This window comes from Cheilinus undulatus, linkage group 23 (assembly GCF_018320785.1).
Source record: "Cheilinus undulatus linkage group 23, ASM1832078v1, whole genome shotgun sequence".
Lineage (NCBI taxonomy): Eukaryota > Metazoa > Chordata > Actinopteri > Labriformes > Labridae > Cheilinus > Cheilinus undulatus.
In genome coordinates this window covers 31,188,539-31,214,565 of record NC_054887.1, presented here as the reverse complement: position 1 = coordinate 31,214,565, position 26,027 = coordinate 31,188,539, and the positions used below count along the sequence as shown (strand labels likewise).

The 26,027-nt window shown below is 40.0% G+C and overlaps 1 protein-coding gene across 1 annotated transcript in view; it reads left to right on the top strand.

Moving 5' to 3' along the window:
- Positions 1–481: 481 nt before the first annotated feature.
- ptprb (protein tyrosine phosphatase receptor type b) overlaps positions 482–26,027 on the top strand; it is a 48,632-nt gene continuing 23,086 nt past the window's right edge. The window contains exons 1-23 of the mRNA XM_041780470.1: positions 482–879; positions 7,512–7,953; positions 13,951–14,067; positions 14,356–14,496; positions 14,578–14,838; positions 16,627–16,896; positions 17,040–17,156; positions 17,498–17,644; positions 17,847–17,964; positions 18,058–18,200; positions 20,648–20,914; positions 21,082–21,140; positions 21,227–21,431; positions 21,507–21,604; positions 22,516–22,681; positions 22,759–22,871; positions 23,010–23,157; positions 23,232–23,501; positions 23,942–24,117; positions 24,304–24,454; positions 24,575–24,675; positions 24,760–24,925; positions 24,998–25,279. Coding sequence (XP_041636404.1) covers positions 814–879; positions 7,512–7,953; positions 13,951–14,067; positions 14,356–14,496; positions 14,578–14,838; positions 16,627–16,896; positions 17,040–17,156; positions 17,498–17,644; positions 17,847–17,964; positions 18,058–18,200; positions 20,648–20,914; positions 21,082–21,140; positions 21,227–21,431; positions 21,507–21,604; positions 22,516–22,681; positions 22,759–22,871; positions 23,010–23,157; positions 23,232–23,501; positions 23,942–24,117; positions 24,304–24,454; positions 24,575–24,675; positions 24,760–24,925; positions 24,998–25,279 — 4,024 coding nt within the window. The 5' untranslated portion in view covers positions 482–813. The remainder of the gene's footprint in view (positions 880–7,511; positions 7,954–13,950; positions 14,068–14,355; positions 14,497–14,577; positions 14,839–16,626; positions 16,897–17,039; positions 17,157–17,497; positions 17,645–17,846; positions 17,965–18,057; positions 18,201–20,647; positions 20,915–21,081; positions 21,141–21,226; positions 21,432–21,506; positions 21,605–22,515; positions 22,682–22,758; positions 22,872–23,009; positions 23,158–23,231; positions 23,502–23,941; positions 24,118–24,303; positions 24,455–24,574; positions 24,676–24,759; positions 24,926–24,997; positions 25,280–26,027) is intronic.

The following is a 26,027-nucleotide window of genomic DNA, read 5'->3' as shown; positions in this document are numbered from 1 at the left end:
CAGAGTTCTCTCTCTCCTCTTGGAACAATCGTCTTTTCTAACTCCACTTTGAAAACTAAATCTTCTTGTAAAGCAGACTTTTAACAGCATTATTCCTCTTTGTCTTTAAGTGCTCAGCTCATTAACTTTGCTAATCATCTGCAGCAGAGAGGGATTCAACGTGGACTAAATTTACACCATCCAATCAAAGATGGAGGGACATCAAAAACGACACTTTCAACTCCAACCACGGCGTCTCTGTGGGACTTTATCAAACACTCGTCTCTATTTTTAACATCTACCTCTGCTGTTAGAGCACACAGGTGAGCTGTTATTGTCGCTGCAGGCCTATTTTTATCCCCCATCGGTCCATTTATGCAGGCTGGGTTTGTAGCCGTGCCTTTGCAGTGACTCACAGAGCTGTTGGCTTGATTGAGGAAGTCCGTTAGTGACTCCCAGCCTCGACACTATAGACCCCAACCAACAGAGAGAGAGACAGGCAGGAAGAGGGACAGACAGGGAGGAAAGGCTAAGGCTGAGTTTGAAGTCTGAGTCGGCTGAGATGTGGATGGATGTGTGACGGAGAAGACTATTCTGGAAAAACTGGAAACTACTCTGGATTTCTTTGACTTTTCTTAAAGAGAAAGTATTTGTTTTCCTGCTGTGTCTTTTTCAGACTTTCTCACACTCTCTGCTGAAGACCTCAAAGACAGAATCATCAGGATATTTAGGTTTATTTTCTGGAATCTTCCCGACTCCAAACTCCCATCTTCTACCTCAGCCTCAGGATTATGTTGGTGCGTGGTCGCTCTGAGGATCTGAAGGAGGATCAAAATGCTGAAATGTAAAGTTCAAAGTTACCTCTGCTGCCTGTGGTTCACCTCACTGCTGCTGCTCCAGGTCAGTCGGCTCCCAGTGTTTCATCTTTCCATCATTTATGCAGAAAATCAAATGCAACAGTGAGCTTTAATTTGCAATATTGCAGAAGAAATCAGGGAAAAATACTTCATTTTTATTACTTGGAGAGATGAAAATGGCTTCTTTTTGATGCAAGTGTACCTTAGCCTTATTTTAAGGAAATAAAAATTCAAATACCAATTTTAAATGTCCCTCTTTAGACATAGAACTAATGAAATATTCATTTTATTTCTCTTATTGTACCAGAAAGTGTCTATTTATCATACACCATAGTATCAAGGCCATATAAAGGATGGAATAATTGTAATTTATGAGATTAAAATGGATTATTATGATGATAAAGTTGTTCTGGATTGATATGAAGATGCTTTCTCGAGAATATAGTCAGTTAGAATTAAAGGAACCTTAGATGTGTCTGTAAAGGGGATGCCATTTAGAACAGCATGAAAATGCTGTAAAAACAGCAATCAGAAAGTTATTTATAAGGAATTTAGTCTTGTGATAAAACAACCAGGGCTGTCAAATTACAATTTTGCAAACTCACAATTAATATCAGAATTTTAATCCCTAATCACAATGAAATTCATAAGTAATTGCATGTTTAAAATTGAATTATTTTGCTTTTAATGCATTTTTTAAGTTCATATTGACAGTAAGAGGCAGTTCTTCCTAGTGTCTTGTTTTATGAATCAAATAAAGTCAAAGAGGTATATTTCACACGATGTTGATTTTTAGATCCATCCATCTGTTATCTATACCAGAGGTTTTCAAAGTTGGGGCTTGGACCCCCCAGGGGGTTTCAAGACACTGAAAGGGGACCTTATAAAAACAGAGAACATTTTTAAATGGCTTCAAGTTGTATATTTTACCCGTAATTGTAAAACCGTATGCATACAATTAGTTTGATTAAAAAACCCATTGTCATATGCATAATTTATGCTGGAATTAAAGTAAAAATCCTTAAAATGCAAGTCTGCACACGACTTTTCTTGACCGTGTGAGGCTGTCTACAGCTATGCTTTAACCACCTACAGAGACTGTGTAATTATGGGGTCAGAGGCTGATGTTTACCACCTACTGCAGAAGTTGGGGCTAACTGATGGCTCTAAATTGCCCATAGATGTGAGTATGAGAGGCTGTTGTCTTCAAAGCAGCTGTGACTCCTTTCTCACTTGTCATTCCTTACTTTATCTCCCAGTGTCCCATCTCAACAAAGCCATAAACGCTCTAAAATAAATCTTAAAAAAAGTGAATAAGTGCTGCACTGCTGCACCAGCAGCGGTAGGGTTGTTACTTTAGGCCCCAGAGTGGGCTATTTTGACGGGCCCTTGGGCTCCTTAGTGAGAAGAACACTCATGCATATAGGATGTGCACACACAAATTTAGGCTTTGATACAGCATCCAGCAGCCTTTCTCAACAGAAATGTATCTTAAATGAATTAACCACATGTCACGCTTCTGCAAGTCGCATGACGTGAAGGACAGGGGTCACGGACAGGGAAAGTAACAAAAAGAAAATCTGCACCTTTACAACAAAAATAAGGCCTTTGGGTCCTAAAAGATGGAGTGGAGTTATGCTTCTCCACAGCCACCCACTAATTTTGCCAAAAGTAGGCAAACTAAAGTAAAAAGGCCTCAAACAGAGGTAGAATCGCTTGGTGGGGAGAAAACACTAAGTGCAAAAATCTCCCTAGAGATCAACCCTCACCTCACAAAAACTCTAGAATTTACCCTCTTTCCCTCAAAACACATAACCACTCTCAAAAACGCTCATCACACAAACCAAGAGAAACCAACTGAAGGTGTTGGCTCTTTGGTGTCACACACCAAACTGAGGGAAAGAACCTCCTTTTATAGACTATCCAGGCTGATGAGCACCAGCTGAGTGCAATGAGGACAGGTGAGCTGAGTGAGAGGCTCGTTAGGAGTGCTGGAGGTCACAGACTACCTCCATCTGTAACACCACAGAATAAATTTAAAGTAGCTGCCAAAAATACCCTAGCTTGGACCTTACAAAGGTACAAAATGTAGCCAAACAAAGACATTCACCAAAACAACTGTGTTTAGGAGGTGCTACAAAGACTTTTTGACATTTTTTTTTTTTTACTAGGTTTGCATGTGCCCCCCACTGAAAACAGCTCTGCAACCCCGTATTTGGCCTTTACCCACCAGCTGAGAAAAAACTGATCTAAAACCATGACTTAGAGTTAGGAGACAGCTTCAGAGTGCTTAGTCTATCAAATAAACAGTTTAACACTTTAAAAGCTGAAGAAATATGCAGGACCTCATGTACAAAATGACGTCCAATGATTAGTGATAATGTGAGGGAATTTGAAGTAATTGTTCTTTTCTGTATTGATACCCAATTAAAGTTAACAATTAGGAAACGTTATAGTCAAACTGTGCTGTGTTTTACTTTTAAATATTATTGTAGGGCTTTTTCCTTTATTAGAAAAAGAGCAGAGATACAGGAAACGTGGGGAGAGGATCAGGATTCAAATCTGGGAGAGGTACCTTATAAACTGGGCTAAACTGGCAACCACTATCAGTGCTTTTCAATAATTTCTACCATCTTAAGTCTAGAGCACTTTTGTGTTTGGATTTAAAAATGCGCTTATTTTGGAAGAAACTGAGGAACTTCTTGTGGATCAAAGTAGAAACACTAGTTTAACCATGAAAAAAAGAACTTGGTACAGGTAGAAAATTCAATAAAGATGGCTAATAGAACAATAAAAAGTGAAATGATTGCTAACAAAAATATGTATAGGATTGTTGACTTGTCTTCTGAGCTTTCTGTGAGGTTTTTTAAAGTGGAATCAGACTTTAAGAAGCAGTAGTGGAGGTATTTTACAACACTGCGAGAGCAGGAAGAAGCTACAGTGAGTAGCATCTAGCTGCTTGGATCCATTTCTTTGCCCAAATATTCTGCCTCTCTGTCAACACATAAGCATGTTGACACGATCCTAAAATCCCTAACATTGGACTGCTTTGACCCTATTTTTAATCTGCTGCTGATTTTTTGGGTTTAAATCATGTCCGCATTGTTGTTTGTCTGTGAACTTACTGAACCTCTTTATCAGCGACAAATAGTTTCACGTCCTGTTTTTTTTTTTTTTTTTTTCCCGAGAGGTGACAGGAGTTCAGATTAACAGTCGCCAAGTGAATTATCACACAATACAGAAGAGCAAACACAACATAGATCAGAGGTGGGTGAAACAGCTGAACCCCCAAAAGTGATAAAACCTCAGATGCATCTTTAAATAAACGCTGCAGAAGCGTGCAAGATGCTTCCTGTTTAGCAACAAAACAGAAACGTTGCTCATTATAGACCTGAAACCAACTTATGACTGAAACTGTCTCTGAAGCACTCTGAGACTGAAGCAGCTGCTCTTACAAACTAACTTTAGATCAACTGAGAAACAAAGGCAGAGCTAAGGAAGGTCTAAACCCTCCTGACAAACAGATGCAGCATGCAGATTTGAAGTCACATCAATCACGCCCCTAATCATGCAGAACTAATATCCTTATTGAAACCAACATACAGGAAGGAACTGCTTTATTTTTCAGCACCAAAGGTTGCTGCTTATACTGGGTGTGAAAAAGTCTAAACTTTTGTTTTAAACACTGTGCAGGCACTGTGATTGATGTTTTCGTGTTCAATTTAAAAAACTGTTGAATTTAAAGATCTCACATGCCGTGACTTAAACACTGTGGCTATTCTTTCCAAACTTCAGTGCCTTTAGACCTGGAATAGCCAAGGCTGGAGCCATTATGTTTTTGGCTTGTCTATGTGTAAGAAAAGAAACATCTTGAGTCATTTTGTACTTACACTCCTGCATATTTCTTCATCTTTGAAAGTGTGAAACGGTGTCCATTCTTGACACAATATCTCAAGAACTCTTGGAGGAATTTCTTCAAACTTTGCATGAATGTCGCTCTGACTTAAGGATGAACTCGCTGTTCAAACCAAAGATTTGCAACACAGCGTGTCTGTTGTAGATTGTTGCAGGAAACAGTTGCAATTATCTGAACTGAGCTTGGATTTCTGCCATCTGGTCAAGTTGCCTGCAGCTGAGTTTGTCCAGTTTGTAAAAGGGAATGTAAATCTTGTTTTGATTGGCTATGAACAGCAACAAATATTTGTCCAAATAGAATATTTTGTTAGATGAAACCATATCGTGAATTGAGGAAACCTTAGCCTGATAAACATCGCTGTCCTCCCCATCAGTTGGACACATTATCAGGATTTGCTGCTCTTTTACATCAGAATTTCAAGGTTGTTGGTGCTACATTTGTCCACAGAGAAATTGTTATTTTCAGCACAGGACTAAGCTTCATGTATCACTCTACATGTATTTTGTGGACTTGGAGAAGACTTATGATTGGGTCCCTTGGGGGTCATGTGGATGGCACTACAAGAATATGGGCCCCAGGGCCATTGCAGTGAGCCATCAGGTCCCTGTATAACCAAAATGAGAGTTGTGTCTGTGTTCTCAGAACAAAGTTGTTCCCAGAGCATGTTGGTCTCCATCAGGGCTGCCCCTTATTGCCGATTCTGGGACATGATCTCAAGGCTTTAAGAGCCTGGTGGCCTCAGAATTCCTTCTCTGCATTTTGCAGATAATGTGGTTCTGTTGGCTTTCTCAGCTGGGGATCTCCAGCAGGCATTGGGACAGTTGGGATGAGGGTCCGGAGCTCCAAGTCTAAGGCCATGGTTCTCTGCCAGAAAATGGTGGATTACTCCTTCAAGGTGGGGAGTGAGTTTCTGCCTTAGGTGAGGGAGTTCAGGCATCTCAGGTTCTTGTCTATAATGAGGGTTAAAGGGAGCCTGGGATTGGGGGATTGTGCAGCATCAGCATTACTGCAGATGCTGTGCCCGACCGTTGTGGTGAAGAGGGAGCTGAGCAAGATGGCAAAGCTTTCAATTTACTTGTCAATCTTCATTCAACCTTCACCTATGGGCATGAACTCAGGGTAATAACCGAAAAGATGACATTTCAGATTTTTGGTGGAAATGAGATTCCTCAGGACGGCGTCTGGGCTCAGCCTTAGAGATGGATGAGGAGCTAGAACATCAGAAAGGCATTACTCCTTTGAGGTCGTTCAGGCATTGGATTAGGATGCCTGAACCAAAGCTTGGCCTTTGACTTTTTATAAATCTGCATCATGATGTTGAAATTTCAACAGACGTATTTCTTTCTAATAGTAAATGAATTCTTTTTTGGGCTCATTGTGTTAAAGTAGGTTGAAGTGAAGATGGAAGGAAAAGTGTTCTAATTTGTCGGTCAGTTATGTATCCCATCTGGGATAGGAACACCTCGGAGTCCCCCAGGAAGAGCTGGAAAATGTTGCTGGGGGAAGACTTGGTTTGCTATCTCTGTGACCTGGCCCCGGATAAGCAGAAAAGATTGGCTGGATTAGCTAGCTAAAAATGTTTGTGTTTACATCTGTTGTGAATTTGTGCTGCCACCTTATGACAGTGATGACGGGGGGAATTAGTGATGAACCACCATCATGCCCCCTAAAAAACAAAGAAAGAAACGGTGACTGTTCATTGAGTCCATTTTGTAAAGACAGATTTATGGTACAGTAGCTTCAGAAACTTTACAGAGTGTTGCCACGTCTCGTCTAGACCTTTGGTCTGAACTGGGCCTTAAGTTTTGGGACAACAATTGGAGTTATTGGGCCTTATTTTCATACCTCACTTTTGACCACAATATAACAAGAATACTCTGAGGAATTTTATTTGAACTTTGTGCAAATATCACATTTATCACAGTTGTCTACTGACTGCAAGTGGATTTTTCAGTATGAGTCTCAGTGATTCCAATAGTGGGGGCTGTGGCCCCAAGTGAGGATCCACAGCCATTTTGAACTGCAACCAAAGCACAGCAAATTTTGTGGGACTTCCAATGAAGTTTGGGGCTAATAATCTATCTGCATCCAAGGCTATCTATGAGGGGGGCAGAAAGCTTTCTGGGGTCCAGCAGAAGGAGAGGGCCATAATGGACACTTTATCATAGGCCATCCTACATTAAGCAATGCTAACCAAGTTTTATGGCAAAACCAGTTGTTTGCCTTTACTTTTGCCATTTGTTTCTATACATAATAGATGCACCAACTGCACTCAACTGTTTGTCCAGCATTGTCAGAATTTAGCCAAGAACAGGAAGTCAGGGATGCCAAAAGAGAGAGGACAAGAAAACCACTAGCTGAGCCATTTGACCCCCAACTTGTATGTTTTCAGACTTGTTTACTACAAGCTCTTAAAGCTGATCAGAGAAAGGCTACAGAGTTGAACGCTTGCAGGGAGGCTAGTGCTAATACTATAGCTTCACATGCATCGATATAACTAAGTCATGAAGGGAGGGCCCTGTTTGTTGAACTTTTCTGTGGGCAGCCTGATCACAAATTCTGACACATCACCAAAAATATGATGAGTCTTATCTTTCCACCTCTGTGGTAACTTGAACCATTATATGTGTGAAGATTCATTTACACATTTTAATGCTGCTGCAGAGGGGGTTACCACTGAATTTGTAATATTTGATCCAGACTGAAAACAAGCCTCTTTCTCTTTTTGTTCTGACTGAGATCTCTTCTCTTTGTTGTAGGATTTCATCAGAGCAGCTCCCACAGCCAACCAGTCCCTCCCATGTAGCATCTCTGTATCTGAACACATACCTGCCCTGGACTCCATCTCTCTGACCATCAGCACACCTGGACACGACTGCTCCTTCACTGTGACGTCTCTTGATACCGGAGCAGACGGCGCCGAGTGCAGACGAAGAAAGAGCAGAAGAAGAAGAAGTGCTGAAGAGGAGACAGAGACAAATGAGATTCCAGTTAGTGAGCCAGGAGAGGAGGAGGTAAAGGAGGAAAAAAAACAAGGGGACTATCTGGAAACGAACAAGCTAGGAGAGGAGGATGGAGGGAACAAGGAGGCAGGAGGGGTTTTTACCTGTGTGCTGGATCACCTAGAGCCGGGGACCGCCTACCTGCTGCAGGTTAAATCACAGAAAGATGAAGAGACGGCAAACATCACCCTACACACCAGTGAGTCCAAACATTTACTGTTCAGTTAAAGAGGCTGTGTTTTGCATCATCATGCATCAGCAGACTCTGGTGTCTAAAGAAGAAACAGTCTGGACAGCAAAAAACAAGGGGAAACGTTATCCTCAGCAATGATAAAGCAGTTCCCATTCATAGTAATCTAACAAAGATTTACTGAATAATATAAGCAGACATTTGGATTAAGGTGAACAGATCCCTTTTGTAGTAACCATTTTCACCCAAGCCACATATCTGACTGATGCTTTGTTTAAAACCCTTCAAAAACCTACCATTGTGCTAGTCCGCCAGGACATATTCTTACATTTTTACATACTGTAGTGCAATTTTTGGGGGTATTTTTATTTTCTTTACATCAATATAACCCTTACATCCCAAGTTTTAATTTGTATTGACTTATGTCTTAACTACTACAATAAATTGCTTAAAAGTGCAATAAACCTTAAAAAAATGAAAATCTTTGGTTTTTTTTCCACATATATTTCAAAATACAGAAATTGCACAGCTGTACTCCTCAAATTTGTAGATGTAAAAAAGTTGCACAATATCCTTTGGAACCACAGGAAATTTATTTGGAGTCTGTACATAACTTACTTTTTGAAATATAGTCAATTTTGTAACCTGTGCAAAAAAAAAAAAAAAAAACACGGCAGATAAGTAGTTGGACTCTTCATCTGATGCTGTAATTAGTTCAAAAGCTTCGTGCCAGCTGTAAAACCTTTGGTGCGACCAGGTTTTTGCAAATACATAACTGCACATGTGTGGAAGTGTGTCAAAGGTGTGTGTGATGGATGTCTGGCGTGTGTGGGTTGTGTGTCTGAGTGTTTTTGTAAAAAAGTAGGGGTGAAACGAGAGCGAGGGCGAATATGTGTGCAGGCTAAGTTCTTCGGTGTATTCTGCAGAATCAAAAATGAATATGCTAATAATAGCGCCGGCGCTACGCCGGGTTCTGTAGGGATATTATTAAGCCAGTCAGTGTTTAAAATGCTTATCCTCTTAGAATACAACAGAAACTATTAGTGGCTACTAGTGGTGGGCAGTTGTGTTACAGCATAGCCAGAGTATTTTAACAGGGATGCAGGACTGAAATTATTAAAATAAAAGGATTAGGTAACCCAGCTGGTAATTCTGGTGCCAACTGCCAAAGGCCTGGCGCACACGATTAATGCTACCTGCTTTCTTCACCACAGTAATGTAGAAAGCCTCATCCATTCCCTTAGGTGATGCTCGTTGGGGATGAGGTCAGGGCTCTGTGTGGGCCAGTCCTCCACACTGAACTCATCAAACCATGTCTTTACAGTCCTTCTTTGTACACAGGAGCACAGTCATGGTTGAATAGAAAAGGTCCTTCCCCAAACTGTTGCCACAAAGTTGGAAGCATAGCATTGTCCAAAATGTCTGTCTGCTCTGGGATTTTACAGTCTTCTGCTTAAATGCTGGGTTGCTGTTGCACCTGAATGCTTCCTCGTTCTAATAATTTCACTTACTGTTGAATATCCTGTCAGGATGAAATGTCACCAACCGTCTTATTGCACTGGTGGCATCTTTCCCTGTACCAGGCTTAAAGTCACTGAGCTCTTCAGAATGACCTATTTAGGATCATTAGTGTTTGTAAATGGAGACTGCATGGCTAAATGCTTGATTTTATACACCTTGAAACATCTAAATTCAGTTACTATCGTAGGTAAATTTGACATATTATGAATATACTACCACTATACTTCTACTTTACTGTGTATGAGACCTCACATAGCTGTCCTTACATAGCCTAACACACTAAAGTAGAAATATAGTAGTAGTATATTTATAATTTAGAAAATATACCCACACATTCAGGCATGGCCAAATACTTTTTTCCATGTAGTGTACTTTAGATCAAAAAGTTAATGTGATCTCATGTTTATTTCATGCTAGTGAATGTGATTTCTCAAGAATACTTCCTGGGATACACTGAAAGCATTTGTAGGTCAAAGGTCACTGTGACTTCAAATCTTGTGAGCTCAACATTTCAAGAACGCTTTTAAGGATTTTTGTCAGATTTGGCACAAACTTACACCTGGCCTTGAGGTTGAACTGTTTAGATTTTGGAGGTCAAAGGTCACTGCAGCCTCACATGAATCTTACTTTTACTAAAGTCAAATATTTATGGACGTGTTCTACTTTGGTGTTCGTACTTCCTCTGTTTTTTTTTGCTTGAATTTAGACTGAAGTGGGACTGTTATATATTGGAGATCTTTTAAAGTTTAAAGGTCTCTACACGATAATGAGTCCAATATTCGATTGTGTTCTGTTCTATTGTTTTGTCTCCTCTGACCTCTTTGTCTTTTGAAGTACAAGAACACGACTCGACCTCCGTGCTGTGTGGAGTCTTTGTGTGTCAGAGTTAATGTCATGCAGTTTCCCCTCTCTGCAGCTCTGTGATTAGCGACAGGAACCCCCGTCCTGCTGAGAGAGAGTGATAGAGCTCCAGCAGTACACTGTGTATTTGTGTGCATTTGTGTCTCCATGCTGGCGGGCGTCCAGAACAGAAGTTGGGCCCTCAGTGTGTATTTCCATGGTGGGCAGAGCTCCGGGTTCGGCCATTTCCTGCCTCCATTGTTTCTTTGTTCTGTGGGAAAGGGTGTGAGAGTGTGTGTGTGTTTCTATGAGTGTGCATTTCTTTATGTATATGTGTTTATGAAAGGAGGAAACAGGGTGTTACTGTGCCCGGTCCAGTCCTGAAGGTAACCTTCTCGGCAATGCAAAACACTCCTTCTTCTTCTGTGGTGTTTTTAGTTTCTTATCTCTTAAGGCACTCTGACCCTCCATGGTGACGTGACCTCTGCAGGTTTGTTTTTACCTGTTTCCAATATTCAAAAGCTAGAAGATCAGAAGATCCAATAGTTGACAGATTTTACTCTAAAAAGTTGATCTGGTGAACATTCAACTTAAAACTACCCAACATTTTCTCTCTTTTAGCTCTGTTTTTGGTCTCCTCCACCTCACGCTACCATACGCTGAGCTTTAGTGCCTTCAAAAGGGGTCATGGTCTCTGTATTTACAAGAATCTGTCAGAACGGAAATAAACACTAAAACTGATGAAATAAAATTGGATTAAACTTCTGATACCAAAAGTTTAAATTTTAAAACCTGACCTGCAAAACCTGATTACTAAACATTTGATAAAGTAAACAGTATTCTTACAGGAAAAAAGCTCTGCCTCCATGAAAGCACTCTAACCTACCTAACAGAGCTAATGCTAGTGCTAATGAAGCTACATTAGCTGCATAGATAATGACATTTAATTTCTAACCCTTTGGAATGTTTATCATGTTCACCAAAGTTTTTGAACCAACAATGTTGATAAAAATAAATAAAATGAATTATCCTTTGCTCATTTTTTCTTCATTGCAATCTATAAAGTGATGCTGGAAGGCTCTCTAGTGGACAAATGTTTATAAATGGTGATTAAGGCACTGACAACTGAATGTTTTGTATGTACATACGTACTTATTGAAATATTTTTTGTGCATAAATATTCAAATATAATTCAAAATTTGCAAATAATTAGAAATGCAATTCGATTGGGACTTGGGATAAATATTGACAGCCCAACTACATATCTGACATATCTAATGCTGGAGCTAATGAAGCTATATTAGCTGTGTAGATAATGTAGCTACATACCTAACATAGCTAAATCAAAAGCAAACAAAGCTATACGTTTGCTACATTGATTACCCTACATGTGCTAAAACTAGACCCATTTTAGAAGTAGATATGCCATCAGTGGCTTGCTTTAGCTTTTTTAGCTTTAGCTAATATTTTAAGCTACACTGGCTTACACTGGCTTAGTGACGTTAACTATGTAGCTAGCAAAGCTATGTTAACTTTAGTGAAAACTAACAAAGCTAAAGCTAGCCACCCTTTGTGCAACTGCTTTTAAAATGGTTCAATATGTAACTTAAATGCTGGATCGGAAATCAAAACTTTTGTAATGTAGTTTGTTATGTATAAAAATAAAGCTGAGTTAAAAAAAAAAAAAAAAAAAAAAGCTTCTGAAACGTCCTGGAAAACTATATCCCTCCTGTCATCTGCATCCCCACGTCTGGTATTTATATATGTTGTGTGTTAAGTGTCTGAACACACTCAGTGATGTCCTGGGTGCAAGAAATCATTGCTGCTTGCAGAATCTTTAAGTTAATGTTACCTTAGAGGCAAAGAAATCCAAACACAAGTGCTAAAATACTTACTGAAAGAAGTCTCTGACTGCATACAACACAGACCTGGTCTTAGGAATGCCTGCCATAGGGCAAAAAGTGGCATTTAATTGCAAAAGCAGCTTAAATGTGAGAGAAGTGGCAAAAAAATGCAAAAAGCAGGATAGTAGTGTGAAAAAGGGGAGAAAATTTGACAAAAAGAAGTGTCAAACTCTGGGAGAAAAGTGGCAAAAATGAGTGAGAAGTGGCAAGAAAATGAGTAACAGGTGGCAAAGATGGCCCGAAAGTAGCAAAATGTGGAGAAAATGAGTGAAAAGTGACTAAAATGAGCAAAAATTTAAAAAAGGTCGGAAAAAATTGGCAAAAAGCATCAAAGAGTGGCAAAATGGGAAATTAGTGGCATTTAATTGCAAAAGGCAGCTTAAACAGGGAAAAGTGCGAAAAAAGGCAAAGAGGCAAAAAAAAAAAAAAAAAAAAAAAAAAAAGGGGCAAAAATTGCAAAAAGCTAGATAAAAGTGCCAAAAATGAGCAGTAAAAATTGAATTAAAGTAGTGAAAAATTGCATATAAGGGCAATGGAAATATGCAGACAAAAATAGAGGCTGACAATTAAGTTTGAAAATGAATGCCTATTGTGTAAGAGTGGGAAACAAACTGATTAATGTTACTTGCAATGGATAATTTCTGAGGTTAATTTTTCCTTTTTAAGGTTTTCTGGGGGAATTATGTTTCAAATTAAGACTTAAAAGAGACACAAATAATCACAAATGAGCCACAGGTTGAGTGTCACTGGTTTAGACTTATAAAGTTATCTCTACCAAGCTGCAAATGTCTTATGTTCTGCTGTGAAGTTTGACATTGTTATATAGAACTCAAGGGGGATTAACTCACTTTAGAGTTAGCCCCTAGTGGACAGTAAAGGAATTGCAGTTTTACACTTTGATACTAGCCCATTCTCTCAACACTGTATTGGTGCTTGGAACCTCCTGGATCCCAAATAACTGCCTCCTAAATGGAGATGTTTTTTTTAACAATTCTATATAAAAATATTTTGATCTTTCTATTGTACAGCCTTTTCCAGCAGAAATTATCTAGAAAACAGAGAGAAATGTCCAAACTTCCAATTTTCTTTGTGAAACTCACACAAATCAGCCCCCATCTCTAAAAAGATTCTGAAAGGAGTGGAAGTTTCTGATTTATTCAGACTAAAATCAAATCAGTTCACTGTGGCAGTACATGGCCATTAGAATTAAGAGTCTGACTTTTTTCCCCTCTCCATTTTTGCTGTTTCCTTCAAAACTTGTCAGTAGTACTGAAAGCTGCCTCTGACTCTGCCTGTTTGTTTGTCCCTCTGCGGCACTCGGAGCGGAGATATCGTGTCCTGATAATATTGTTCGACCTCGATTTGAAGCACCAGTGGCGACACAGAGGCCCTAACACTCAGAGAGGTATTGTGTGAAAATAAACGTCGATAGCTTGACGAGAAGCAGGGGAGTGGGAGTGCTTTTCAGTGTCAACAGGACTCCCACAGAGCTCAGCGTTTGATGACAAGGCCACAGAGCGAGGCGAGGGATGCTTTTCCTGCTGAAACCTTCCTGCTGTTCCACTGAAGCTGGAATTGAAAACAGATAAATCACTTTAAAGGGACAGTTCAAATGTTTTTAAACACATGGGGGTTCATTTTACAGTGTTTAGTCTAAATTAGGCTGACATCCATCCTCTTCTTTGAGTCTGAAAACAACTTGATTCCAGGTTTTTGACAGGAATGTGTTTTGTATCTGTAGGGCCGTCAGCAGTGAGTGACCTGGTGGTTACCTCCAGGACCAGCAGCCTGGGACTTTCCTGGCAGGCCGGCCCGGGCCGGACACAGCGCTTCAGGCTGCAGCTTGAGGATGATACAGGTTTAACCCTAAATCTATACAGATATTATTTTATAAGCTTCAGATAAATGAATAAATACATTTTACAAGGTGTCCCAACTTTTTTGGAATTGGGGTTGTACCTGCTACAACCATTGCTGTAGTGATGTCGGTCCAGCTCCTCTCCTTGCTAGTTTGATTGTGGTTGTTTTACAGTAAACGTATAAACTCTGGTGTTGTCGCCATAAATCAGGAAGTAGCTCCTTCATTTCTGACGTCCATTTAACTTCATGTTTACTAAATCTGTTTCTTCATGTAAATCTCTGTCAGGTCTGCTGAGGAACGAGACGTTAGAGAGCACAACGACCCAACATACACTCAAAGACCTGTTGCCTGGACGACTGTATAACGTTACTATGGTTACAGAGGCAGGTGGGCTCCAGAACAGCCTGACGATGGAAGCTCAGACAGGTAACAACAAACCAACAGGAGGAGGAGAAGGAGGAAGCAGACTATGGGAGTTAATAAATCTTAAATTTGTTTTTCTTATAGTTCCTGCTGCCGTTTCAAATCTCACCGCCACAAACAACAACAGCACAAGCGTCCTGTTGTCGTGGCAACTGCCTGAAGGTAACCTGGACACACTAGTCGTCGTCGTCTCGACCAATGGGACAAGCCACACGGATATGATGCTTCCTCCAAACGCCACCGAAGTAGGAGTTGATCAGCTGACTCCAGGCTCGGCCTATCAGGTTACAGTGATGACCCGGAGCGGGAAACTGACAAACCAATCAGTGATCACCATCAGGACGGGTGAGAGTTCACGTTCCTTACTTTTGTCATAACATTGGAATTATCCTTTCTCTATTACTATTTTTTTTTAAATTTTTCTTCTGGCTTTTCTTCTCTCTTAATCCTCTTTTAGGTTTGTATTTTTTATTGATTTGTTTATCTATGTTTGTTTTTTTTTGTCTATATTTCAGCTTTGTTGTTTTTTTTTTTTAAATAATTTCTCAAGTTTTCAGTCTGTAACTTAAAATTGGTCTTTAACCCTCATTTTAGTGATCATGTCTCTGTTTCTTTATAACTTTATTTTTTCTGCTTTATTGCATTTTCTCCATCTTTCTATTCATCTTTCCCTTTTCTTATTTTGATTCTTTCATGTTTCATTCCTGTTTTTGTTCTTTTTTTTTATTTATTTGCAATATTATTTTGTCCATTTTCTATATTTCCAGTCAGTTTCTTGTTCTCTACATTTTTTATCCTTTTATTTTCCCCCTTTTAAAAACTTAATATCATTGTTTCTGTCACCTTTTACTTTTGTGTTGATTTTTTTTTAAAGTTGTTTCTTTGGTCTGTTTTATATTTTTTTTCTGTTTCTGCTTCCCTTTGCTCTTTTTTCTCACTTTAATTTTTTCTTGTGTGTTGTTTAAACTTTATATATATATATATATATATATATATATATATATATATATATACTAAATTTTATGGAAATTTGAAACTTTTGGATTTCAGTAGAAAGTGAAATAAACATTTCAGTTCCAAAAAAATAGAATTTTCTGGCTATATTTGTGTTTTCAGGCTTTAATGGGTTAATGTTCATTATCTCCTTTAACTTTTTTCTTTACTTAACTTTAATCAGTCTGTGTATTCAATTATTGCTTTTTTCTCCTATTTGTATTTACATTTCAAAAAAAAAAATCAATTTTAAAAAATCTCTTAAAAGTGGAAAAACACAAGATCAGGAACCAATTTTTTTCTGTATTATATTTTGATACTAAAAGGCAAAATAAGGCGTTTTTGCTTGACCGTTTCTTGCTTTGACCTTTTCTCTATTTCTAATGATTTCTTTACCATATTTCTTGCGATCTTTTCTAATTTTTCCTAGTCTGTCACTCATATTTCAGCCTTTTCTTAAATTTCCACTCCTTTGCATTACTTTTTCTGTTTACAAGTCAGAATTTACAATTTTACAAATTGAATTACCTATAATATTTTTCCTCCACATTTATTTTGCAAGTCAATTTTTGTACCTTTTTTAATTTTCCATCATTTTGCCCTTTGTCTTTCCTTAAATATTTTGGTGGTCAGTGATTTATTTTTTTAAGATTTATTTTAGGGCATTTTTGTGCCTGTATTAGATAGGGGAGGACAGTGGATAGAGTCAGAAACAGGGTCAAGAGTGGGGGAGAGACATGCGGTGAAGGGCCTCGGGTCATATTTGGGGAGCGCCCTTTAACCACTAGGCCACCTGCTCCCCGTGGTCAGTGATTTTTAACACCCAATAAATTTTATTTTTTCTGAATTATCAAAAATTAATAGATTACCTGTTTTTCCAATAACAATTAGAATCAGGAAAATAAAAATCAGGAAACATGTTTTTTCCTTTTTTGGTAATAAAAATGTAGCACTGCCTTATTTTCCCAATTTGCTAGCCTTTAATTTTTTTCTTCATCTGTCACAAATATTTTGCTTTTTTCTTCATTTATGAATTATTTTCTTCATCCTGTTTTCCTTAATTTTCTCTTCTTCTTCCTTAAACCTATTTCTCTCTTTTGTTGTATTTCCTAACCTCATCCCATCTTCCTATCTCTCCAGCTCCAGCTCCAGCGTCCCTCCTCTCCTTGTCTCCTTCGTCCTCTGACGGCGGCCTCCTCCTCTCTTGGACTCCCCCTGGTGGTCACTGGGAGAGTTACAACGTGTCCCTGTTTGACGGCTCCCAGCAGTTAGTCAGCTCCACTCTGGACAGAGAGGCGGTTAACTTCAGCTTCTCTGGGACCGGACTTATTCCTGGAAAAGGGTACAGAGCCGAGCTGAGGGTGGCGAGTGGAGGACTGACGGCTCAGAGCAGCCGTGAAGGAGCAACCGGTACTACAGACACTGTATATATGTGAATCTCAGCAGTATCATATCAGAGAAACCTTTATTGAATGATGAGGGTTTAGCATTAGCTTAAGTGAAATACACAAACTTATCATTAAGACTAACCTTCAACTTTCTCTTCTCTGCAGCTCCAGCGGCGGTGACAGACCTCTACATTAGACACGCTGACGAGACCTCACTCAGCGCCTTTTGGAGCCACGCCCCCTCTGGGTTACGGGACAGCTACTTCCTGACTCTTAGCCATGGTAACCACCGAATACTAGAGAAAACTGTAAAAAGTCTGTTGACATCATAATATAGAGGACTTCTGAAGCCGATCCATGGTAGCTGCCAGACTGAAAATGTCTCAAACTACAGTTCTAAAAAAGTTGGGGCGCTGTGTCACATGTAAATAAAAACAAAAGTCAGTGATTTTCAAAACTCACAAACCAATTTTATATTCACAATAGAACATAAATAACATATCAGATGTTGGAAATGAGACAGTTTACCATTTCATTAAGAATATTATCACATTTTGAATTCGGTGGCATCTCAAAAAAGTAGGGACAGTAAACAAACTTTATTTATTTTCTGTTTCTGTTAGGAAACACCACTGTGGCCACCAGGGAAGTGGAGCCAAACATGAGGGAGTGCACGTTTAATGTGCTCACACCTGGGAGGCGCTACAACATCACCGTGACGACCAGGAGTGGGAAACTGAACACGTCAGTGTCAGTGGAGGGGACGACAGGTGGGTTTAAGATGTAAATGTTTCCCACAGTGGTCCAAGGAATTCTCCTTGGAGGGATTTGTTTTTCATTTAAGTTTATTTAGCTGTTTCTGGGTTTCCAGGCCCAGTACTGCTGAAATTAAAAAGGTTTAAGATCCTTGGAAGGCTTTGGTCCTCACATATGTAGTAACTAGCATGTATATTTTTCTTTGTGTGCTTTTAGACCCCATGGCTCTACGCAGCCTCACTCTGAGGAGCTCTGGAGTAGACAGCCTCAAAGCATCGTGGGAAAAACCACCAGGAGATGTGGACTCTTACATACTGACACTGCAGAAGGACGAGTGAGTTTGTGGCCTTCACTGAGACTGAGCGGTTTTTATATCAGTAATACTTAATTATATACTAAAGCTTTATTCCTTGTGTTTCCTCCTCAGTGTTGTTCAGAACTTCAGCGTTCCGGTTGGTTCTTCTTCTCTGCTGCTGTCTGGTCTGACTCCCGGCGCCCTCTACAAGCTGAAGGCTGCTACTGTCAGCGGAGGACTTCAGTCTGAGCTCGTCAGTCTGGACGGACGAACCAGTGAGTCTCGATCAGTCACTTCTACAATTATCTCTATTTATATGTATATTTGTTTTAGGGGTCGTTGAATGAAGTAATATCTTCAAAACTTTCCATAAGAGGAAACATTTTATTTTCCTCAATAGAAATGTCCATTTGAAACCTTCACTAACCTTACACCCTGCAAACATAAGGTTGTTGGAGTGGTAACATGTTTTTTCTCTTGTTTTTTTTTTTTTTTTCCCATTGGATTAAATTTGCCTGATTGTGATTTGATGTTAATTCTTAAAAAAAAAAAAAGTGTGCTTCTTTATTGGTCTGTGCAAATCTGTGTACTTTGGATTTTGTGTATATAGGTGGATCACTGTGTTCTAATTTGTTATTATTATTATGATTATTATTATAGTCATTATCATCATCATTATTGTCATTATTATTATTATTATTATTATTATTATTATTATTATTTTATTGTGATGGCAGTTTAATGTGTGCAGCACATGGAGTCCAGCACAAATTTCCCCACTGGAGCAATAAAGTGTGTTTGTGAGTTAGATATTATTAATGAAAATATTTGTACTACGTTGTGGTTCTGTGTGCTCTGTAGTTAAGCTAATATAGCAGGGCAGCTGCTGGATGCTGATCCCTGAGGCATTTTCCTTTTACATGGTTTTATTTACTTTTCTATCCACAGTAAGTTCTTTTTTCTGTGATTCAGCTTATGATCCGCTCCACCAAAAGTTCCTTATTTTTCTTTTAAAATAAAACCAGATTTTTATCCAAACGGGAAGTGAAGTGCCTGTTGCTTAAGTGAGTATAAACTCCACTGTAAAAGCATCACAAAGAAACTCACACAAAGAAAGCATCAGCACATAAACTCCTTAAAAGTGTAAATGCTGTCACCTGATGCCAATTAGTCATTTTGTACATACGCTCCTGCATTTTTCTTACATGGTGTATTTGAAGCACCTTGAAGCTGTCTCCTTCCTCTAAATCTGTTCTCAACTGGCGGGTCTGGAGCCAAAAGATCAAGATCTCTAGAAAAAAACCCAAGTTTACATGTTTTCATGGGAAATGGCACCTAGTATGGAAAAATGACATATAGTTTTGTTCCATCTCAAGTCCAAACTGCATCAGTTTGTTATTAAATAAATATAAAGAGGCGAGAATTTCTCAGAAATTTTGTTTACAATATCTCATCAAGGAGGAGGTGGTGGGTCCTGAGTCCGGACCAGTTTAGGACCACTGAACATTGACGTAGTGCAGTACACATTGATATCCTGAAGCCAACATCATAAAAGCCATCTCTTTGACTATTTTACTGTCAAATCAACTCACAAGGAAGAATTATTTTGTATGCCTTAAAAATTTGTTTTGATATAAAAATAGCTAGATTTGGTAAAGGGGTTAAACAGTGATTAATCTTGACTAAAAAATTTAAGAGTTTGACAGCCATGGTATTAAGACTTATATATATCTTTAAATGGAAACTATACTCATGTCAGCTTTTCTCCTCTACATGACTAGAATTTTTTGCTCAGATAACTTCAGTTTAATGTTTTATAACAAAGAGATTACAAGCAGAATTTCTCAGTGCTGCTTTGAGGGTTGAAATATCCTGAGCGGAAGTTCGTCTTCAATGGGGTTGTGTCTGTAGTTTTTGTTTACGAGGTCAGAAATGCGAGCGGTTATGTAACTCGATTGTCTGATTGGTCAGATTGTGAGAAATAATCATTCTCTTGTTTCACATTCAGAGGCTGTTGATGGGAAAACTCCTTAGACAGGAGAGTTTACCATAATTTGATTGGCTGAAAATTCAGCATTTCTGGGCATGTTTTTAAGTTTTTATTTCAGAAATTATTTATTTCATTATTTTTGTAATCCTTTGTAAATCTTAGAATTAGTTGAATAGAAACTCTAGAATAAAGAACGGGTTATTCCAGGTCTTTAAACTTGTTGTTTTCCTCTTTTACCGTCATCTTTTTTTTATCAGGTAAAAACATTAAAAGGTCTCGAGGCTAAAGTGTGTATTTTTAAGTGTGTGTGTGGTTCAGAGTGTATTATATGATAACATTTTTGAGAACAATAGCTGAAATACCAGAAAGTCGAAGTGGAATGAAAACACAGAGACCCTCCCAGAGCTCTGCTCAAAGGCTTCCTGTCCACAAACACCCACTTCCTGTTCGGAGCACCTATTGTGTTCCTGAAAAATGTCCCGGTTATTTTCAGCCCTGAATGTTTGTGTCTTTGTGTGCTTCACCTGCCAGCCAATCAGGACTCAGATAACAACACGTCTTGCCCCTAGGGTTCTTAGATTAAATCCTATTGGCTGATTGGCCTGGTAAATGATGCTGGTTTTCTTTTGGTCAGTTAGTTCCCAAATTTAACAAATAAATGTACTTAATGGTGGTGGTGTGGATGTCTCATGAAGCTAATCCATTAAAATAGAGCTCTCGTCTTCTTTTCAGCTCCAGCGTCCGTCTCCGAGGTAACGGCATCAAACGGCGGCAGGTCAGATGCTCTGCAGGTGTCATGGCGTCCGGCGGTCGGTGTTGTGGAAAGCTACACAGTGCGCCTTCAGGAGGGGAGTCGAACTGTCCACACGTCTACAGTGTCCCACTCCTCGCCACCAGAGTGCTCCTTCAGCTCACTGGTTGCTGGTCGACTGTACTCAGTCGTCATAGTAACGAGGAGCGGCAGCCTAGAGAACATCACCACGGTTCAAGCCAGAACACGTAAGAAGAAATGCTCATCACAGAAAGAATCTATTGATCATTCAGTGTAATGATGCTATAAAATTATTGACATATCTCAAATTTAAACTACAATGATTTAAAATATGTGAACTTGAGAATACTACCAGTTTTTAATTTTTTTGTATTTTCTTGTGTTTGCGTTGCAGAACCTGCGACTGTTCAGAACCCAACAGCCGTTCATTCTGCACGAGACGACTTCCTCAAGGTTTGTTTGAAGAACTTCTTCTGCTGAGCGGTTTTGGTTTGTTTACTTTGAGTTTTAGTAGTTTTGGTCCTGTGTTGTGTGTTCAGGTTTACTGGCGTCCCGCAGCAGGAGATCTGGACCGTTATGTGGTTCTGATCCGTTACAACAACAGCGTCCTGCAGAACAAAAGCGTCTCTGCTGGACACATAGAGTGCGCCTTCTCATCTCTGACCCCTGGAAGACTTTACACCGTCACAGTGGAAACCTGGAGTGGGGACTTTGTCAGCAGTGTCTCCACCGACGGACGGACCCGTGAGTCAAAAACCAGAGAAACTGAATCCTTTAAATGTTGTTTTTATTAATTATTAATGGGAAATGTTTCTTCAGTTCCTGCAGCTGTTGGAAATCTGTCTCTGAGCAACGCAGGGACGAGTGATCTGACCGTCACCTGGAACCCCGCCCCTGGAGACGTGGACCACTATGAGGTCTGTGTCTGCACTTTTGTGATAATCAATAACCATACATTTTTTAATAGTGGCTGAGGCCTTTAAGTGGTACTTTTACAGTCCAGCCCCTCTTGGTTTCTGTTACTTCATCTAAAAAGTGGTTGCTTTGCAAATAAGGATTAACATACTGTGTTAGACAGTCTTATCTGCCTCGGTGTCCCAGCAGTAATGTTCAGTTGTAGGTTGACATTAAAGCTAGTAAGCTAACCTTACAGGATAGCAATGTCAGCATAACATTATGGTAACATTACTAGGGATATGGAGGGGTAAATTTGCATTGTATCAGTGTCATACTGAACATGATCGAAACATCACATGCTGTTACTTTATGTGTAGTGCCCTCTAAGGGGCCTTCCAATGGGACAAAATTTGACAAATTATCCTCTGTGGTAGACAAAATTGACAAAGTGCCCTCTAGTGTGGACATAATTTGACAAAGTGGCAACTAGCATGGATGTTAGTTTACAAAGTGCCATTTGAGTTGGATGTAATTTGACAAAGTACCTTTTAGTTTGAACATTATTTGACAAAATGCCCTAAGGGTTAGACATAATTTGACAAAGTGCCCTTTAGCATGGATGTTACTTGACAAAGTGCCCATAGGGTGAACATAAAGTGCCCTCTAAGGTGGACAAATGTTGATAAAGTGCCTTTGAGGCTGGAAAGCATTGAACAAAGTGCCCTATGGAGTGGAAAAAAAAACCATGACAAAATGCCTGCAAGCTAGACAGAACTTGACAGAAGTTCCCTCTACGGTATTTTAAATGGGATAACATTTGATAAAGTCCTTTCAAGCATGCCCTTTGAGTGGGTGTAACATAAAAAAGAGCCCTCTAAGATGCTCTTTGAGTGATGTTTGAATGATTATTAATGCCACTCCTTGTCCCTAGGTGACTCTATTCTTCAACGACACTCGCATTTTCCCTCCGGATGTGTTGAGCAGCGATGTGAGACATCATCGGCTGACGTCACTGAACTCTGGACGACTTTATAAGATTGTGGTGTCGACGTTCAGCGGACCGTACCAGAGAGCTCAGTTCATCAAGGGACGGACTGGTAAGACCATCATAAAACTCACATTTTATTTTTTACATTTAAGTCCAGTTTTCCTGAGCTCAGATTCTTCTCTACAGTCCCCAGTGCAGTCAGGAACCTGCACCTCGCTCCTCGACCAGGTGGACTTTATGTTACCTGGACACCTGGAGAGGGAGACATGGAGATGTACGCCGTCACACTATCCACCATGGTGAGTTCAACTAAATTAACAAGAATGAATAAATCCAGCAACTCTTACTATTCTATCCTCACTTTGTAAATAAAAAAATATATATGGAAATAGACAACTGATAGAGGGTATGTTCATGACTGATATTTTTTTCTCCAGGATGGTTCTGTTGTGGAGAGACGTCCCGTTCCCAAACACATCTCCTCATTGGACTTCCTGGATTTGATCCCGGGAAATGCCTACACCATCACTGTCCAATCTGAGAGCGGGAAGCTGACCAATAGCAACAAAGCAACCGGCAGGACAGGTAAGACTAAATCTAGCTATTTAATTAGATGTAAATATGCCAGTACTGATGATCATTGACTATTTTCTCTCCAGCTCCGGCCAGCGTCACCGCCCTACAGGCCGATAACGACCACACCACCCACAGTCTCACCGTCAGCTGGGAGAGGCCGGTGGGCGTCTACGACGGTTACAGTCTGCAGCTATTGGACGAGGCTGGAGTCGTTCTGACCAATCGGTCGATCCCCGCCCAGAGTCGAAGCGAGCGGTTGGAGGGTCTGACATCAGGGAAGTGGTACAGAGTGAAGGTGGTGACGCTCAGTGGGGGAGTCCAATCACAGGAGGCCACAGCAGAGGGACAAACCCGTGAGTTCATAAATCACTACGATGTGATATGTTACAATACCATGCCATAACATACCATACAACATGTTATGATATGTTATGTTATGGTAGTATTCGTTATGATATGATAGATATATGACGATATGATACAGATGACACATTATGTAATGTCACATTATGTTACGATACAACATTATAACAAAATGATATGATAACACAGGAACAAAACAAAAGGAAATGATGAGACAGCAATGAAACCAAACAATACAAAACTATACAACATGAAAGGAAGAGAATAAAACCAAAAACTTTGGTAATAATTATTGTCAGTTACACTCCAGTTTGCTTTTAGGTCTATTTTTTAAATCCCCCATTGTTTAATGATGTAAAGTTGTGTTTCCTTGGCTAACGTTCAGTTGATTTAAGACTCTGACAATTTGAAATACAATCTCTGTCTCCAGGTCCGTCTGCAGTCACTAATCTCACCGTCACCTCTGTCAACACCTCCTCTCTCTCCTTCTCCTGGCGCCCATCCACTGGCCACGTTGACATCTACGACCTGTCGCTTTACAGCGTCACTAAGGCAACAACCAATCACAGACAGAACGCTGCAGGGAGCAGGAAGGAGCATCACCAGGTGGGATCATTAAAGATAACGACAGTAGAGATACTGATATTTTCTCATTCTTCTGTATGTTAATGTGTCTTTTACAGCTACCTAGCTACTTTTGTCTCTATTATTGGCGTAATAATATTTTTTATTTTTTTAAGATGTGTATAAAAGCCATCTTTATGACAATCATGGCCTGTGTTCATGCTGCAGGTGTTGGGGGAGCTGGTGGACCTGCAGAAAGTCGGTCGGGATGTGGACAGCTGTGTGTTCACCGGTCTGAAAGCAGGAAGTCTGTACAGGCTGCAGGTGGAGAGCTGGAGCAGAGGCATGAACAGTGATTCGTCTGTACTCGCCAGAACCGGTCAGTCCTCATGTTATTATTAAATTCATCGTTTAAAAGACCAGACTGCTGATGGTCTTATCTTTTCTTCTGATCCTGCTGTAAATCGTCATAGTGTCTTTTGTTTTTCCTGCTCTTCAGTCCCGTCTTCAGTTTCGTCTCTCAGCGTGAAAAGTTCAGAAATGACGGACAGACTGACGCTGGGCTGGGAGCACGGAGAAGGGAGCTGGAGCAGCTACCAGGTAAACACAAGGACGATCAGCTTTGATTTTCTTTGAACATATAAAGTCTTAAAAAGTCTCACCTGCTGTTTCTCCACCTCTAAGGTGATTTTATACGACATCTCTGGAGCCTCTCTGGGTGCACAGACTCTGGGGGCGGAGCATAAGAGTCACATGTTCTCTGGGTTGATTCCTGGTAGGCTGTATCGCGCTGAGGTCATCACACACAGCGGAGAACTGTCCAATAACGTCTCAGCACTCGGACGCACCAGTAAGTCAAGTTCAAATACAAAAACACAAAGATTACCATTATTATTTTGTTTAATGTTTACTTTCCTCCCAGCTCCAGAGCCGCCCACCCACCTGTCCGTCAAACAAGGCCCGACCAATGACACGATAGAGCTGTCCTGGTCCGCTCCCGCCTTTGGAGACTATGACAGCTTCAGCCTTCAGTGGACTCCTCCAGACCAGCTGTCGGTCAGACAGAACCAGTTCACCAGCCGCATCGTGGGCGGGATGTTTCCAGGGCGACGGTATAACTTTACTGTGGAGACAATCAGCGGCAGCGGAGCTAGGGGCGGGCCTACAGTTAGGAGTCGGTCGATCCAGAGGAATGTCAGGACAAGTAGGTGGAAAATTTCCTGCAAAAAATTACCATTTATTGCAAATAAATGTGCCAAAAAGTGAGTCATCAGTGGATTTCCCCAGCCTCAAGTTATGAAACTGGCCGACACTGCTGCAACCGCCAGCTAGATGAATCAAAGTAGGGGCTTCAAAAGTTGTTGACAGGCTAGGATTGGTATTATAAGTTTATGACCAGACAACAGGAAAGATCCCTGCAGAGAGAGAACTTCATGTGTAATAAAAGAACAACATGGAAGTGGTGGATGAAGCAGCAGAGTCCCTGATACCCTAAAATCAGTACTACGTGTGGTTTGACAAAATCATGGTATCTCCATTTCCATGGAGAAAAGTTTCAGTAGAGGTTCACACTGGTTCACAATCCACCATTTCAGGAGAGAAATAGGGGTTTGGAATCCACCATTTCAGTGGAGAAAAACTGGATCAAAATCCACCATTTCAGTAGACAAATAGGGGGTCAAAATCCACCCTTTCAGTAGAGAAAAACTGGTTCAAAATCCCCCATTTCTGTAGAAAAAAGCTGATTCAAAATCTGTCATTTCTGTAGAGGAAACTGGGTCAAAATCCATCATTTCTGTAGAAAAAAGCTGATTCAAAATCCATAATTTCTGTAGAGAAAAACTGGTTCAAAATCCCCCATTTCTTTAGAGAAAAACTGGTTCAAAATCCCCCATTTCTGTAGAGAAAAACTGGTTCAAAATCCCTTATTTCTGTAGAGAAAAACTGGTTCA